The sequence below is a fragment of the Phyllostomus hastatus genome, unplaced genomic scaffold (genome assembly GCF_019186645.2).
Source record: "Phyllostomus hastatus isolate PE091 unplaced genomic scaffold, TTU_PhHast_1.1 phas_contig_283, whole genome shotgun sequence".
Classification (NCBI taxonomy): Eukaryota; Metazoa; Chordata; class Mammalia; order Chiroptera; family Phyllostomidae; genus Phyllostomus; species Phyllostomus hastatus.
In genome coordinates this window covers 16987244-17004310 of record NW_025333833.1, presented here as the reverse complement: position 1 = coordinate 17004310, position 17067 = coordinate 16987244, and the positions used below count along the sequence as shown (strand labels likewise).

The 17067-nt window shown below is 48.8% G+C and overlaps 1 protein-coding gene across 2 annotated transcripts in view; it reads left to right on the top strand.

Moving 5' to 3' along the window:
• Positions 1-17067, top strand: part of TRAF5 (TNF receptor associated factor 5) — a 46522-nt gene that overhangs the window by 15640 nt on the left and 13815 nt on the right. For both annotated transcript variants that reach the window (XM_045838768.1, XM_045838769.1), the window contains exons 2-5: positions 9326-9460; positions 10125-10343; positions 11333-11390; positions 14195-14296. In XM_045838768.1, coding sequence (XP_045694724.1) covers positions 10126-10343; positions 11333-11390; positions 14195-14296 — 378 coding nt within the window. In that variant the 5' untranslated portion in view covers positions 9326-9460; position 10125. The remainder of the gene's footprint in view (positions 1-9325; positions 9461-10124; positions 10344-11332; positions 11391-14194; positions 14297-17067) is intronic.

The following is a 17067-nucleotide window of genomic DNA, read 5'->3' as shown; positions in this document are numbered from 1 at the left end:
TATCCACATCATCCTTGGTCCTGTGTCCAAGAAAACGCCCCTCTGTGAACATATAAGGGAAAGAAAAGAGAACTGCCAGCGTCTTGCCTTTGAGACACCAAAGCCAGCTGCTCTGTGGACGGGACCGTGGGTCGGTGGGCCGTCGTCCTGTGCCCACTCGCTGTTGTGCTGTCACCCAGTCCCCACACGGTCGTCTGCATTTCTCCAAGGCCCTTCCTCTTTGTCCACCGCGTGGTTAAAAGTTAATGAAAATAAAACCAGTTTCCTCCGGAGGTCACACAGGGATCGTGTCTCGGTGGGCGTGTTAAGCTCTGGGGGTGGCGGGGAGGAGGAGCAGGCCGGGCGCTGGAGCAGAGGCCAGGCGGCTGTCTGAGGGGCTTCTGCTGCAGAGGACAGACCCGTGGGCCGGTGCAGGCAGAGGCTGTGGTGACAACTGCCAGCCCGTCTCACTTCTGCCTTGTGCCGTGAAGGCAGCCCACGACAGCGCTCTCCTCCTTCCTCCTCTGCCGTCCCTGCTGCACCCCATCCTCCGCTCCTTTCCTGGCCCTGTGTGCTCTCCCTGGAAGATCAGGGTCTCGGATTCCGAGGGCCAGAAGCAGCCCCGAGGGAGGGCACTGCCCATCCTCCTCCTCCGAGCAGGCGAGCGTCTGGTCCACGAGCGGGCTGTTCCGCTTTCGAGGACTGCCCAGGGCACAGGGTCCAGCGTCCCCGGGGTCACTGCATCTCAGATTTGACATTTTCACTGTTCCTCGTCGCTACCCACCATCTCTCCTCCTTTAATGTAGCCCAGGCTCCTTCGCTGGCCCTCAGGTGGGTCCCAGCAGGCTGAATGGGGTTTCCGGTGGGGGTGCGGCACCGGCACCGAGGAAATCCCAGGGAGGGGGTCACACGGGGCCGCACTGCCGGCTGTGAGGTTCCAGTCCTGGCTCCAAGGAGTTTTTCCATTGCCGTCTCTCCGGGATGTCTTATCTCTCCGGCTCTTGTTTTCCTGGCACAGAACTGAGCTGATTGTGTCAAATGCCATCACTAAAACAACCACCAGATGATTTGTCAAGTGGAAAGAAAATTTAGTGCCCTGGGTAGTTTTAGTAAATGTTCATACCACAGAGGAAATGTGCCCGTTCCTAGCAATCGAGTCATTTATTCTGGAAGAGAAGTTCCAGTCAGCTGGCCTCACTCGCCCCCTCGCCCCTTGACTGTCCCTAGGGCACCCCACGGGGACATGTCTCCTACCCACATCCTTTTTCTGTTTAGTTTGCAGATTTATTTATTTATTTATTTATTTATTTATTTATTTATAGAGAGGGGAAGACAGGGAGAGAAATATCAATGTGCTAGAGAAACATCGATCAGTTGCCTCTTGCACGACCCCTACTGAGCACCTGGCCCGAAACCCAGGCGTGAGCCCCGACCGGGAAGGGAACCGGCAGCCTTTCGGTCTGCAGGACGACGCCCAGCCCACTGGGCCACACCAGTCAGGGCATTCTACCCGCATCCCCTGCGCCCTCTGCTTCTCTCCCTCATCCTCCCCCCTGGCGCCATCATTGATCCGGGCTTCTGGACTGGAACCCGGGAGCCATCCTTCACTCAGCCCTTCCATCGAAGTCATTTCTGAAAACGTGCATTTTACCTCGGAAATGCCTCCTGAACACGGCCTCCTGGACGCCGCCTTAGACCAGGCCGCCACTGTCCTGCTCCTTTGTCCTGTTGCGGTAGCCTCTTCCCCCAGACTCCCAGCGTGGTCTTCTCTGTCGATCATCCCTAAACAGATCCAACCCCTGGGGAAAATTTGGAATTCCCGACTGCGGCACACATTGAGGACTCCTCCTGCCGTGTTCCTCCCCGAGCTCCACACTTGCCTCTCACAGGGACCCTAAGGAAGCCAAACAGGAGGCTCGGAGTGAGGCAACTCCAAGACGAGGCACAGCGGGAAGCTGCCCACCCCACTCCTGGAGCTAAAGGAACTCAGGGAGGAGATGGTGTGTCCAGAGCTTAGGCGCTGGGGCCCATCCTGGCTGCCTGGCGGGAACGAGCCCGCAGAGAAGGGCCATCCGGGGGTGGTTAGAGCCATGGAGGAGACCCAGCCACTGTTGAGGTGCTGCCCAGCGCCGAGGAACTGGGGAGAAGTCCCTGGTTTCTCCATCCTTCCCACCCTTTAGTGACCTGACCGTGCCTCTCGTTGGCTGAACCCAGCCGGAAGCCAGGGAGCCTGGGACATAGAGTCTAGGGGGGTCCACCCTCACCACACCCCCGATGAGGACCAGCGAGAGGAAGAGGGGAGGCGATCTGAGAGCAGACCAGCAAATGACCGGCAGGTTCCCTTAATTCCTGTTCAGCTCCGCTTAATTATTAACCGTTCCAGAATGCCTGTGCTACCCTCTGGGAAATTCTTGTATCACAGTCATGTAGAAAATGCCTCCCTGATATGTTTTCCTCTCTGTGAAATCAGCAGACACCTCAGAAAGTATTAGCTGCACCTCATCTGGGCTCCGGCAGTTCTTAATGTGAAGAAGTCTCTCTCTGTGGGACCTGTCACCGGGGTGTTGTCACGTGGGGTTCCCGTGTCTGAGTTCCTCTGCTCAACTCTGAGACCCTCAAGGACAGATGGGGCGTCACAGGTCTCTGAGTTAGTGCTGGACCCCAACTCAGGATATGTCCACAGGGTGGGGACTTGTCTTGCCCAAGGTTTCGTAGCTGGTGAGAGACAGAGCAGGGGCCCCCGGCCTGTGCCCTTTCCGCGCTGGGATGTGGTCTGTAGTCGCCAGAACTCCCAAGAATGAGAAATTGAAAACCCTGGAGACCTAGCTCCTGGGCTTATATCTTATGGAGTATAATGTAATATATAAAAATATTCTGGAGTTTTCCAGCCCTTCATTAATCTGAACAAGATGTTGGGGGTGCTGTGGACATAGTTTGGACACACCAACAAGGACCTACGTTCCATGTTAAATCTGAGACTGGATTCTGCTAAGCTCTGTGTCTCTTTTATTGTAACCAAAACCCAAACTCACGCTGCTTCGGCATGTTAGACTGTTTAGTATGTCTTCCCCCAAAATGAATCAGAGTAAACATTTAAGTAAAGAATTTAAGCCATGACATCCACAGCTTTTCTTTGGAATCCCTAAAAAAGTTCTCAGGGAAAAAAATGTGTCAATTTATGAAGCAAAAAAAAGGGGTGTTTAAAAAAGACTCAAGAAGAGTTCTTAGGGAACAGATGAGATGTGATATTTTTCCTCCGTTCTCGTTTGAGTTAGCAACTCTCAGCCTTGGGGGACCACATTGCACATTCCATGGGTGGCAGGAATAGACAGCATTAACGGCAGGAAGGAGATATACAAGTTCTATTAGTAATTATGATGGCTTTGTTTTCTTATTTGCAAAACCTGAACTCCTGCTGTTCCTGTTACGTAAGCTCTTAGGCCCAAAAGAGAAAGATTTTAACACAGTGGAACTCTTGCTCATTTCCACTAAATAACTGCCTGGGAATGACAGTGTACCAGCTTCAAACGCTGAATTAATTAGAGACATGCATTTGTGAGTCAAAGAACCGTCAGCCTCTCGTTCTGTTACTGGGGCGCTCTCAGGGCAGCGGGCACGGTGAATTGATTCCATTTTTGGAGATGGGTCCGCGGCCCGAAAAGCTTCAGAGGAAGGAGACAGGCTGGGTTTATATAAAAGAACACCGCCCTGAACCTCCTAAAGTCCATATTGAGTAGCAGAACAAAAGTGCCTTTTTAAAATGTCTAATGAGATGAAAACTGAGTTTCATCAAAACAAACACTGAAGAAGGCAACAGGTCGGGGTGAGAACCAGGTCAGTGGGCGACTTAGGCATGCGGACCAGGGCCGGGCAGGTCCCCCACCCGAAGGGGGAGGCAGGACGGGGCGTCCGTCCTCAGGCCTCTCTGCTGGTCCTTCACCGGGAGCAGGAGTGTGTCTGCGAGGGCCGCACACGCTGGGCGCTGCCAGGACAGAGGCTGACATGGCCCAGGCCCACCCCGGTAGAGCCCTAGTTCCCAAAGCATGCCTCAGGGGCCCGGGGATGCTGGGGCAGCTCTTGCCAGGAAAGCAGCTGGTGGGCACTTACTTGGTCCAGGCAGTTTAGGCACAGAAACGGGCAAATGTGGCAAAGTGGAGCTCTGCCCCAGCAGAGCAGATTGTTAAACATTCACTGCCACACAACTGCCTGGGGCTTTCTGAAACCCTTTCAGGGGTTTCATGTGGGCAAAACTGTCTTCATAACAATACTGAGCTATTGTTGGCTTCTTTCATGAGTGGACAGTGGTGGTTTCCAGGAGCTAACAGACTGAATGCAGGAGTAGATACGAAAACCCAGCCCCCTTATAGTTAGCCCAGAAATGTGCAAAAATCTAAGACAATGCCACTCTTCTCACTAATTTTTTATTGTTTTGGGAAATGGTTAATTTTCATTAAAATTTTATGTATGTTAACATATCTGGCTCATTATTATCTTAAAGTGAATTAACAAAATATTTTTCAATTTCTCAATTTCAATCTCAAATTTGATAAATACTGATAGCTATAACCCACATAAAAACTCTTTGGGGTTCTCAACTTTTTCAAGAGACCTCATATTGTAGAATGACTTGAGGCACACAGCAACACTGAGTGGAAGATGTAGAGGGTTCCCATGTGCTCCCTGCCCCCGCTCCCTCCACGGCCTCCCCGTTGTCCACGTTTCCCCCAGAGTGGTACATGTGCTACAGTCGATGAAGCTACACTGTGTAAGGGAGGAAAATAATTTCCCTCTACCCTTCTGAGCTCTTCTTAGCTGAGACCCTGTGTAATAAAAGACAAATTAACAAGAGAAAACCAAACAGAAGTTTATTAACACATGTCCCTCCTGTATGCTTGGGACATACCCCGGCAAAGTGCAGGAGCTCTCCAAGGTGGCAGAGAGCTCAGACTTGCACACTGTTTCAATAAGGAAACGGTGTGTGTGTGGGCCTTCTACGGGAGAGTAAATGATTTTCAGGGAGGACGAATGGGTCCTTAGAAGAATAGACAGAAGATGAGAGTTTGCAGCAAAGTTTATCTGGGTGCCCGCTTCTCATTCCTCCTTCTGTGGTGAGGCAATCTTCCCTGCTTGATGAAACTCCCAGAAAGGAGATTTGTGATAACTGAGTTCCTCTTAGAGGACCTGTCTGTAGGCAGATAAGGTATTCAAAGAAAGCCACTTCCTGCATTTGCTATTTTTCCAAGTGTCTATGATTCAAAATAATCCATACGCCAATGCAGCATAGTTTGGGGTGGCATGTCCTGAGCTCCCACAGTTATATTTTCGGGTGGCATATTCTGCTACCTTTCTTTCGACACACCATTATCGTCCAAGTCCATAGTTTACGTTAGGTTTCACCCTTGTAATCTGTGGTGGCAATCATCAGCCAGTGTGCCGCAAGAGGCACACTCGGGTGCCACGAGAATTTTTAAAACCTGCAGGACCTGACTATCTCATCAGGACACTGACCTCCTTTCCGTTAGATTGTCAAATAAATAACAGTCCATACAACAGTAGCCATCCAGTGTGAACAAATCAACATTACACCTATTTTTTTGTCAGACTGGCAAAAATATATGTTGCCAATGTGCCACAGAATTCTAGTAATTAGTTTATGTGTGCCATGAGATGAAAAAGGTTGAAAATCACTGTTCTATGGGTTTGGACAAGTGTGTAATGACGTGTCCACCACTATAGTGGTGGACAGAGTAGTTTCACTGCCCTAAAAATCCTCAATGATCCACCCAGTCATCCTTCCTCCCTCCATCCTGACCCCTGGCAGCCACTGGTCTTTCTACTGCCTCCACAGTTTTGCCTTTTCCAGAACGTCATATCGTTGGAGTCAGACTGGCTTCTTTCACTTAGTAACAGGTATACATTGAAGGTTCCTCCATATTTTTTCATAGGTTGATAGCTCATTTCTTTTTAGCCCTGAATAATGTTGCCTTGTCTGAACGTAGTACACTTTACCTGTTCATATCTCAATTACATGTAAGTTTTGGCCATTATGAATAAGGCTCCTATAAATGTTTGTGGGCAACTTTATGTGGACACAAGTTTCCCACTCTCTCGGGTGAACACCAAGGAGTGTGAGTGCCGGGCCCGACAATAAGAGCACATTTCGTTTTGCAGGAAACTGCCACACTGTCCTCCATAGCACTGCATTCCTACCAGCCAGGTGTTAGAGCACCTGTTCCACGTGCTCTAATTAGAAACACTTAATTGCTAAAAAAAAACCGCTAACATCATCTGTGTCCTCAGTAAGTCATAATCTTTTTGCTGGTGGATGTTTTGTCTCAATGTTACTGAAAAGGCAATATCGGTGAGGCACAAAAAGTGAAGTTCAATAAAACAAGGTGTGCCTATGTTTACCAAAAAGAGAGGGAGAGAGAGAGGAAGAGAACCTGTAGCGACACACCCTCACCAGTGTTCTGGATGTGGGCCGAGTAATGGGCGTATGGGCGTGCCTCGTCGTCATTTTAATTTGCATTTCCCAGATGACATACGAGCTGGGCATCTTTCCATATGCTTATTTGCACATGTGTATCTTCTTTGGTGAGGTATATTTTGGCTAATATTCCTTTATCAGATATATTTTTGCAAATAATTTCTCCCAGTCTCTGGCATATCTTCTCATTCTCTTGATGGTATCTTTCACAGGGTAGAAATGTTTAATTTTAATGAAGTTCAGCTTATCAGTTCTTTCTTTTCATGTATTATGCCCTTGGTGTTACATCTAAAGAGTCATTGCCAAACCCAAGTTTACCTAGTTTTTCCTCCTGTGTTATTTTCTATAGTTTTGTGTTTTACATTTAGGTCTGTGATCCATTTTGAATTCATTTTTGCGAAGGGTGTAAAAATCTGTGTCTAGATTTATTTTTTTTTTTGTTTTTGTGTTTTGTGGATTCACAGTTGTTCCAGCACCATTTGCGGAAAGACTGTCTTTGCTTACTGCGTTGCCTCTGCTCTTCTGCCGGGGATCAGTTGACTGGGTTCACGCGGGTCTGTTCCTGGGCTCTCTGCTCTGTTCTGTTGGCTTACTTGTCTGCTCTTCTACCAACACCACACTGTCTTCGTTACGGTAACTTTATAGGAGGTCTTGAAGTTGGGTAGTGTCAGTCCTCCGATTTAGCTCTACTTTTAAAAAATATTTATTTTATTTATATATTTTTACCCTAACCCAAGGGCATGCTCACTGATTTTAGAGAGAGGGAAAGGAAGGAAGAGAGAGAGGGAGAGAAACGTTGATCAGTTGCTTCTTGTGTGCACCCCAGTCGGGGGCCAAACCCACAACCCAGGCATGTACCCTGACCCGGAATCAAACCCATGAACTTCCAGTTTACAAGATGGCGCTCCAGTCAATGGAGCAACTGAGCCACACTGGCCAGGGCTTGTCCTACTTCTTTATTATTGAGCTGGCTGTTCTGGGCCTTTGGGTCCTCAATTATTAAAAGTCTAAAGGTGGGGTCCTGACATCAAAAAGTTTGAGAACTGCTGCTGTAGAGAAGGATGGACAGACACACAGATGAGCACACTGAATTCCTGCGCTAGGAGAGAGGTACAGGGCAGCAGAGGGAAAGCTGAACCGAGTCTTGTGCGTCCTTCTGCCTTGCTCTGGGGGCCGAGCCAGCCTGTTGCTTCAGGGTACACGTCTGGGTCCAAATCTAGATGTCGTGTGACGCAGACATGACCCTGGTCTCAGAAGAGAATCCCAGAGAAGCACAGGATGCGAATTGTCAACCTCCCTTGGGACCAGAGAACACGGGCATGTTAGGGCCTCTTGAAATTGGTCTTGCACTTCTCCGAGGGAAAGGTGGGTCTTGGCTGTTAGGGTTATGCATGTAACTCAAGTGCTATGCTTGTTGTTCTTCATAACTAAAGTGTTTAACTCTCAAGAGTAAGCCGTGTTAAAAAAGGGGAACAATCACATCTTGCACTGATCACCTGCCACCCTGAAGTGCTACAGGAAACACATGCAAAGAAAAGGTAGAGCTTTAGTCTCAAACCCCAGGACAAAAGAATGAATGAATAAATATATATATATAATATATATCTCCCCAGTCTGCTGGACTTCTCCAGAGAGAAAGCTTTATTTGCTGTTAAGAGGCCAGCGTATTTGCTTCCTCTGCTTCCTTCACCCAGACCGCACCCCAGCCTCAGACCACTCCAGCAGCAGGAGAGGCCAGCAGCTGCCTTGAGCCGAGCTGAGGACTGAATGGGGCCAGTTGACCTCATCAGCTGCAAGAGAATCGGGAGGGATCCCAAGAGCAAGCCAAAGCAAGCCAGCAAGCCTGAGGCCAAGCTTTCCTGCCCCTGAGCCATGGATAGTCGGTCACCCTCGGGGAACCACCCCAGATGGCTTCCCATCTGTGAGCCATTTGTCAGACACATCCTCAGACACCGCTCCTGGCGCTGTGCCAGAAGTAACAGCACTCCTGCTGGGGAGGCAGGGCTTCTGTTAACCTGGGGGACGCCGGTGGGTTCAGAGGGTCCCTAAAGGTCCAGACGTCAGGCAGGAGTGCTATTGCACAGGGAGAAGGTCTAGAGTTCTCATCAGGTTTTCAAAGGCAGGAGGAAGTTCGTTCTCAAAAGCAGGCTAAGAATCACTGTGCTAGAGGTCAGCAGTCATCACAGCTGCTCTGGTGAGGGTTTTCAAGAAGTCCACTTGATGACATCAATCCAACAGCCGAGCTGTTCCCCATGCCTGGCTCAGTGCTGAGGGTGCGACCCTGAGCGAGCCCAGATGCATCTGTGTGTCGCTGAGGAAACAGATACAAATCAGACACTCACACAAACACGTGTCTCATTTCAAATCAAGGCTTGCTGGTTTTATGACGGATTTCACAGTGGATGTTTAGTGTTTGTACGTTTGCTTAGTTTTCAATAGGTCATGCATTCATGTTGAATTCAAAAGGATTGTGCAGTGAAAACCCCCTCCCCCGCCCACCCTGTCCCCCAGCCACCCCCTGGAGGCCAAGCATGTCCTCCAGCCTGCTGAGCGGGCCTCCTGCTCTTAGACTAGGGGGGAGGAGAGCAAGCCCACATGAGAACAGGAAGCTTGAAACAAAATCTGAAGCATGAATACGAGTTGGCTAAGTGAAGGGGACTGGAAAGGGTTAGGGGACGCACTCCGGTCAGAGGCCACAGCTTGTGCCAAGGCCCCACGGCGGCAGACGGCACCGTGTATCAGGAGAACCAGAAGCCTGAGGCCGGGAGGCGGACAGCGAGGGAGGGAGAAGTCCCGGATGCTGCTGGGTGGGGAGGATGCACTCTGATCGCCTGCTCAGCGTTCTGACTTTCCCCCTAGGAGCCCTGGGAAACCACTGACAGAGGACGGGAAATAGCCATCCATTACACCTGCATTCTGAAAACATCGCCCTGGCTGTTGTATGGACAAGGGAGCCGAGGAGAAAAGCAGTTGATGGGTTCTCGTCTAGTTCAGGTGAGAACGGACTTGGGTGGAAGGTGGTGCTTTATCTGTGTACAGCAGGTCCTCGAATGGCTTCTGTATAACGCTGCTTCGTTGTAACGTCGACGCGGTGCCCTAAGAACTTAAACTCTTGTGTGCATCAATTGGTCTACGGTAAAATTGCTTTTGTTATGTGTTGTTTTTCAGCAATTTTGAGAACTTTTCAATAACATTAAGCGAGGACTTACTGTATACTGCAAGAAATGTATTATTGTGTGTGGTTCTTGCTTCTGAAAAATGTTAACAAAACATTTGTTTCGCTGCCCTCAATTGAGTGTGGAAGAATATTCATAAGAACAGTTTGCTTAGAATGTGGTTAATGCCCGGCTGGATTTTGTCCAAGCACGAGGCCAAACTGGCAGAATAATGTAGCGCCCTGTAAAAAGGTGGGTGGACACAGGTTGAAGTCTCCTAGAATCTCGCTAGAAGCCATCAGGTCCAGCCTCCCGCCTGAGCGCCCCAGGTGTCTCCCCTCTGCGGGAGCCCTCCAGCGGCAGGAGGTTGCCGCTGTTGTCACAGGGTCGTACAGAGTGACCATGTCAGTGACGTTCTATAACGAAAACTCCTGCTGCGTGTAGTTGTTTGGGTGTGTGCACACCTAATTTTCCTTCTGGTCTCCTGCCTGCCCCTCCCCCAGAATGGCTTACCCTGAGGAGCAAGGAGGCTCCCCCTGTGGTTTCATCCGCCAGAATTCCGGCAACTCCATTTCCTTGGACTTCGAGCCCGACACGGAGTACCAGTTCGTGGAGCCGCTAGAAGAGCGATACAAGTGCGCCTTCTGTCACTCCGTGCTTCACAACCCCCACCAGACCGGCTGCGGGCACCGCTTCTGCCAGCACTGCATCCTGGCCCTGCGGTGAGTGGGCAGGTCGGCTCTGGCCACAGCAGGCCAGGACCAGGCGGCCGTGTCCTGAGGTCTAAACGTCATCTGTGGCCACGCAACTGTAATCTCGGTTCTGGAATCGCTGCGATTGGCCACAGAACCACACGTAGGCGGAGGGCTCCCCCTCTGAGACCCTGAGGAGCAATCTTCATTATTTGCCACCCACTGACTGATTTTCACCTTTTGCTCAAATTCAGACCGTGCCCGTTTTGCATGTCAGGGCAAACCTAGGAGCGGTCTGTGTGGGGAAGGTCCCATGTCTCCCGAGGGTCTTTGCTGTAGTGCCCCAGACCTGTCCTTGCCTTCAGGCAGAGGCGGTGTTGCGTGCGGGAGGACACACGTGCTGTTCACTCTAGGGCGGCTGTAAAACCTGGGTCACGCCGCGCTGAGGGAGGAGACCAGGAGAGACAGGAAAGCAGGCACTTGGGGCTTATTAGGGCCAGCAAGCAAGTTGTATCCTGCCAAGCTTAGAAAGGAGGTTAGCACAGCACATCCCGATTCATTCATGGGTTTGTTCATCCAGTACCTCTGCGCTCCAGGTACCTTGGTAAATTAAACTCTGCTGTCCACAGTTGAAGAGCTAGAGGCTCATTGTGGAATAGGACCCAGTCTCCGCCTTCTAGAACGTTCCTGTCTAGTGGAGCAGACAGGTCGTGGTACAGTGTCATAAGCAAAGGACTGCCGAGGGAGCACAGGCAGGGGGCATTTGACTCTGTCTGGGGGACTCCTACTTGACTTGTGTCCTGGGTGATGAATGGGAGCTTTTCAGGCAGAGTGGAGGGGTGCTGAAACTGGGGTGTGGGGGGACCTTCTGGGAGAAGGACATGGTGTGAGTGAAGACAGGGTGGGCCTGCTCAGGGGGAACTTCGGGGGTCCAGCGTGGCTGGGGTGCTGGGGCTGCTGTTGGAAGAGCCGTGGAGGTCAGCTCTTAATGCTGGCTCTATTTTTATTTTTCTCTCCAGAGAATTAAGTGCAGTGCCACTCTGCCCTGTGGATAAGGAGGTTATCAAGTCGCAGGAGGTAAGAAAATCACTGCTTTGGTTTAGCAGCTCTCTAGGGGATAGAGAAGCCAGTGTCCTGAGTGGACATCGGGGTTGGAGCAGGAGTGTGGCGGGGGGGGGGACTCCCATGGAGTCCGTGTTCCTCTGCTGAGGGGTCAGGTCAGACCCCACTCCTGCCGCTGTTGAGAGAGGCCTGTTTGGGTCTTTATTAACTCCCCAAGTTTCTCGTCCTGCTTCTTCCTTACCCCCATCCTATACTGCAGTTGACTCACTTGGAGAAATGAAACATCCCGTTTCCTGGAATTCATTCTCTCATCTGATTAATCTCCTCAACTTCCTTTCGGTATTATGATGTCTAATAATAGCCTATTGAGATATAATTCATATGTCAGTAAATGTACTTTCAAAGTGTACATGTTTCTTGGGTGGGTCATATGGTAACTCTGCATTGAACATTCTCCGGACCTTCCAAACTGTCTTCCAAAGCAGCTGCGCCATTTCACATTCCTTCCGGCAACGGATGGGGGTTCTCATTTCTCCTGGTCCTTGCCAGGCTTTGTGCCTGCCCCCCTTTTGATGATAGCCTCCTCGTGGGTGTCAAGAGGTATCTTTGATTTGCATTTCTCTAATGACTGATGATGTTGAGCATTTCTCATGTGCTTGGCCATTTGCCCGTATTCTTCGTGAAAATTCCTATTCAATTCTCTTGCTCATTTTTTCAGTGGATTATTTGTCTCTTACTGTTGAGTTCTATAGGTTCCTCATATATTCTGAATACGAGTCTCTTAGCAGACATACGATCCACAAATATTTTTCTCCCATTTTGTGGGTTGTCTTTCCACTTGCTCAGTGGTTTCCTCTGAAGCACAGAAGTCTTTCATTTCGATGAAGTCTTCCTTACATTTTGTTTGTTTGGTCACTTGTTCTCTTTGTGTTGCAGCCAAGAAACCCTTACTTAAGCCATGGTCATGAAGACTTTCTCCATTTAAACATCGTTTTAAGCTGTTTTTGTTCTTTAACATTCTGCCATAAAACTTTCTTGTGGTGGATACCGGCCAGCAGTATCCATCTCAGCTGCAGATGCTCGTCGAAACATGAGAAAAAACATACACAGAGACAACCAGGTCCTGTGGGGGAGTAGGAACAGCAGGGCCACTCTTCACGTTGGGGAGCACCTTGGCCACCCTCTCTCTGGTGGGGAGAGCGCCCTGTTCCTCCTCCGGAGAGGCTTTTTATTGGTTTCATTTGAACAAGAATTCAGGTAAAAGCTCATTAAACATTGCCAGGAAGTAAGGATCAAACAATAGATAACAAGGAAGTCTGAGGGCCTATTTTGAGTCAGGGTCAAAGAGCTGTGAAACTTTAAAGAACAAACTTACTTCTTCCTTGGACCCTTCTCATTCAACTGAGAGCATTCTAAACAAAGCAGGTTTCACAGGATCTTACATATTCTTTCTTAGGCCTGATCACCCAGGGAACCTGCCCTTTTCAGCACAGGGCTGCACCACCCTGTCATTGTTTCAGGCTTAGGTGGAGCAAGGGAAGTAAGGCAGCCAAGGATAAGGAGATTTTCTCCCAGACGATGAGGGCTCAGGCTATGTCGAAGCTGAGGAGCGAGGTCCATCACCCTCTTTTGCTGTAGCCCCCAAAGTCCTTTCTTGGGGGCCTCCCACGTGATTGTGCCTATCTTAGGTTGTTCCCCCCTTGGGGAATCTTACCCATTATTGGCTAACCGACCAAGCATTGGGGTTCAGTTATGAATGAAGCAGCAGAAGCAGCGCTCCTGCCAGGGAGATAAGCTTTTGTCTCCTTGCTGGCTTATGGTCCAAGGCCACTCCCTCAGCCTTAGCCTTGGCGGGGGTTACAGCTTCTGATACCAAGCAGGGCAGTTCCCAACACTTTCTAGTGCCACCTCCACCGGGACGCTTTCTGAACACCTATTTGATACACACGCTCCTTCTCTGTGCTTCTGGGATGCATTCTGAAATGCGCTAGCTGAGTACGATGCAGTCCGTGTGTCTGCCTCACCCACAGGCCGACAGTTGGCAGACTGCAGCATGGGATTTGTTGGGACAAATCCTGCCTGCCACCTGTTTTTGTATGGCCTGTGAGCTAAGAATGGTTTCCATATTTTTAAATCATTGGAAACAGTGAAAAGAAGGGCACACAGAAACTCTGTACTATTTTTGCTACTTCTTATGAGTCTTAAACTATTTCAAAATAAAATGTTTTAATTAAACTAAGACTAATAGTTTGCAACATGTGAAAATTATATTTCAGTGTTCATAAATAATGTGGTGTTGGTCATGCCCACTCATTTAAGTATCGTGTGCAGCAGGGTTGAATAGTTGCAACAGAGACCATTGCACCGTGGCCTGAAAGCTAAAGACACTTACTCTCCAACCCTTTATGGAGAAAGTTTGCCAACCCTTGATTCATACTGAAATAGCAAGCCAGCACAGCTTCGGGACACTACCTGACGCAAATCTTTCTGCTAGGACAGAAATCTAAATGCATCACCCTTAGCCACAGCCCCACTTCCTGACCATTGATCATATGGGGTCAAGTTCACCATGAGATTCTCCTAGCTGCAGCTGACTGCTCTGGACATTAAATTACCTGGCTTGTATGTTTAGTGACCTGTCAAAAGTATGTTTCTGGGACAGTTCTTTCATTAATGGTGGTGAATCTGGTATTTCCATCTCAACCACTCTCTGGAAATTTCCCCCCAACTTCTGAGATGTACCTGAAGACCAAATTAATAATATCTTTAGTCATGTGGTCTAAAGCTTTGGTGTGAGACCTATCATGTTTATCTTTCAGGTGTTTAAAGACAATTGCTGCAAAAGGGAAGTCCTCAATTTATATGTGTATTGCAAAAATGCTCCTGGATGTAATGCCAAGATTATTCTGGGACGATTCCAGGTTGGTATTACTCACGAACAATATTTGCCTTTGCCAATTTCCAGTGACGGGCATTGAACACCTTTTTGTGACAGCGACTGGGCTACGTGAGCGTGGGAGGTCACTGGGTTGCCCTCAGTGAATCCCTGTCTAGAACTCCAGCAGCACAGCATGCCAAGGGCTGAGGCGCGAGTGCAGAGGTTTGCTCTGTCTGGAAGGCGTGGAGGACACGCTACCTGTGCTAGACCTTGAACTGTGAGTTCGGGGCATTGATCCAAAAGTGAAGATGTGAGACATCCTGGGCAAAAGGAAGGCTTTAGCAAGGACATGTCATTTGGGGGGAACTGTGACGGGTTTGGGGTCCCTAGGGTTGGAGCCAAGGTATGGCTGCCCGAAAGCATTTGCAGATACTGGGGTTGGGCGTGGGGGTTGTTTCCCAGCAGCTGTGAGCCCCTGGCCTCTTATTAGAGTTTGTGATCTAAGGCAGATAGCAGACCAGAACAGAGAGAGGATGGAGGTTAAAGGTGAAGCAGTGTTAGGAGACCCAAACAAACAAGGTAGGGGCAAGTGAAGGGAGTCAGCTTTCTCTCAGATGGGACTGTCCTACCTGGCTCTTCCATCCAGCAGGGGAAGCTTGCGACATTCAAGGCCGGAACTGTGGCTGTGCCACGGCAGGCCCCGATCAGGTCTGATCACACTATGAATGAATAAGACTCAGGCATGTCAAGCTTTCAGGGAATTGCTTGGAGGCTGCTAAGACTTTCCGCTCCCACCCACACACTGGGAACAAATTTCAGGTGATTCAGTCTTTTCCCCATCCTGCCGCCAACCCCCCAGGCACTGAGCTTATAAATGTGTAAATGATTTCCTTGTTAACCCAGGGAGTTCTTTTGGAGGTACATGTACTTTGTCATGTTCTCCTATAGCAGCCCCTGGCGGTCTGTTCCCATAGTCAGCTCCTAGGGAGGGCCTCTTCCCCGACTTGGTTGTGTTGCCACTGAGCCTGAAAAGGAAATGAGGCTCAAAGGGACCACTGATCAGCTTTGGTAACCAGGCCATCAGCTTCTAGAGAACAGGGGTTGCTTTCTTTGCACCTGCTCCCTTTGCCTCGCCCCCTCATTCGCTGTTTTCCCTAGCTTGCGTAATAAGGGGTGGGATCTCATAGGTAGCAATCTTGATGAATGCTGACTATTTGAGTGAGTTGAGTGAGTTTTGAATAACATGTGGATTTTTAAAAATATATATTTTATTGATTATTCTATTACAGTTGTCTTAATTTTCCCCCTTTGCCTCCTTCTGCCTGGTCCCTTCCCTCCAGGAACGCCCCCCTCCCCTTAGTTCATGTCCCTGGGTGGTGCATATAAGTTCTTTGGCTTCTCCATTTCCTATGCTGTTCTTAACTGCCCTGCCTATTTTGTACCTACCAATTATGCTTCTTAATCCCTGCACCTTTCCCCCCATTCTCTCCTTTCCCCCTCCCAGCAGATCACCCTCCAAATGATCTCCATATCTATGATTCTGTTCCTGTTCTGGTTGATTGCTTAGTTTGTTTCTTTAGATTCAGTTGTTGATTGTTGTGAATTTGTTGCCATTTTAATGTTCATACTTTTGATCTTCTTTTTCTTAAGTCGCTTTAACATTTCATGTGATAGTGGCTTGGTGATGATGAAATGCTTTAGCTTTACTTTCAATTCTAAATGATAGCTTTGCTGGTAGAGTAATCTAGGTTGTAGGTCCTTGCTTTTCTTCACTTTGAGTACTTCTTGCCAGTTCCTTCTAGCTTTCAAAATGTCTTTTGACAAATCAGCTGACAGTCTTACGGGAACTCCTTTGTCGGTAACTCTCTGCTTTTCTCTTGCTGCTTTCAAGATTCTCTCCTTATCTTTAACCTTGGCATTGTAATTATGATGTGTCTTGGTGTGATCCTCTTTGGGTCTGACTTGTTTGGGATTTTCTGTGCTTCTTGACTTTTATGTCTCTATTTCCTTCACCAAATTAGGGAAGTTTTCTTTCATTATTTTTTCAAATAAGTGTTCAGTTTCTCACTCCTCCTCTTCTCCTTCTGGCACCCCTATGATTCAGATGTTGGCACGTTTAGAGATGTCCCAGAGGCTCCTTATACTATCCTCTTCTTTTTTTTTTCTTTTTTCTTCTTGCTGTTCTGGTTGAGTGCTTATTTCTTCTTTATGTTGTTCTTCATGTTCTTTATGTTCTTCTTCTTGTTTCTTCAAATCGTTGGTTTGAATCCCAGCTTCATGCCCTCCACTATTGGTTTCCTGTAGATTTTCTTTAATTTCACTTAGTGTAGCCTTCATTTATTCCTGGATGTTTTTTATTTTGTTGCCATATTCAATGAGTTATCTGAACATCCTGATCATCAGTGTTTTGAGCTTTGCATTCGGTAGGTTGGTTATCTCTGTTCCATTTAGTTCTTTTTCTGGGGTTTTGTTCTATTCTTTCATTTGGGCCGTATTTATTTGTCTCCTCAATTTGGCAGCCTCCCTGTGTTTGTGTCTGTATATTAGGTAGAGCTACTTTGACTCCCTGTCTTAGTAGTGTGGCCTATTGTAGAAAAAGCACCTGTAAATTGTGTGGAGCAGAGCCTTCAGTAATTGCCGGGGTGGGGCAACCTGTTTCGCTGCTTTACAGCTCTGTGTAGGGGCAGAGCTTGGAGAGGGGACAGTACCACTGCCTGGCTTCTGGAGGTTTGCCTGGCACTGGCCCTGTGCATCTGGTGCCCTTCCAGCTGTTGCCTTGGTGCTGAATCCCAGAGTGGGTGTGTCTGCATACGT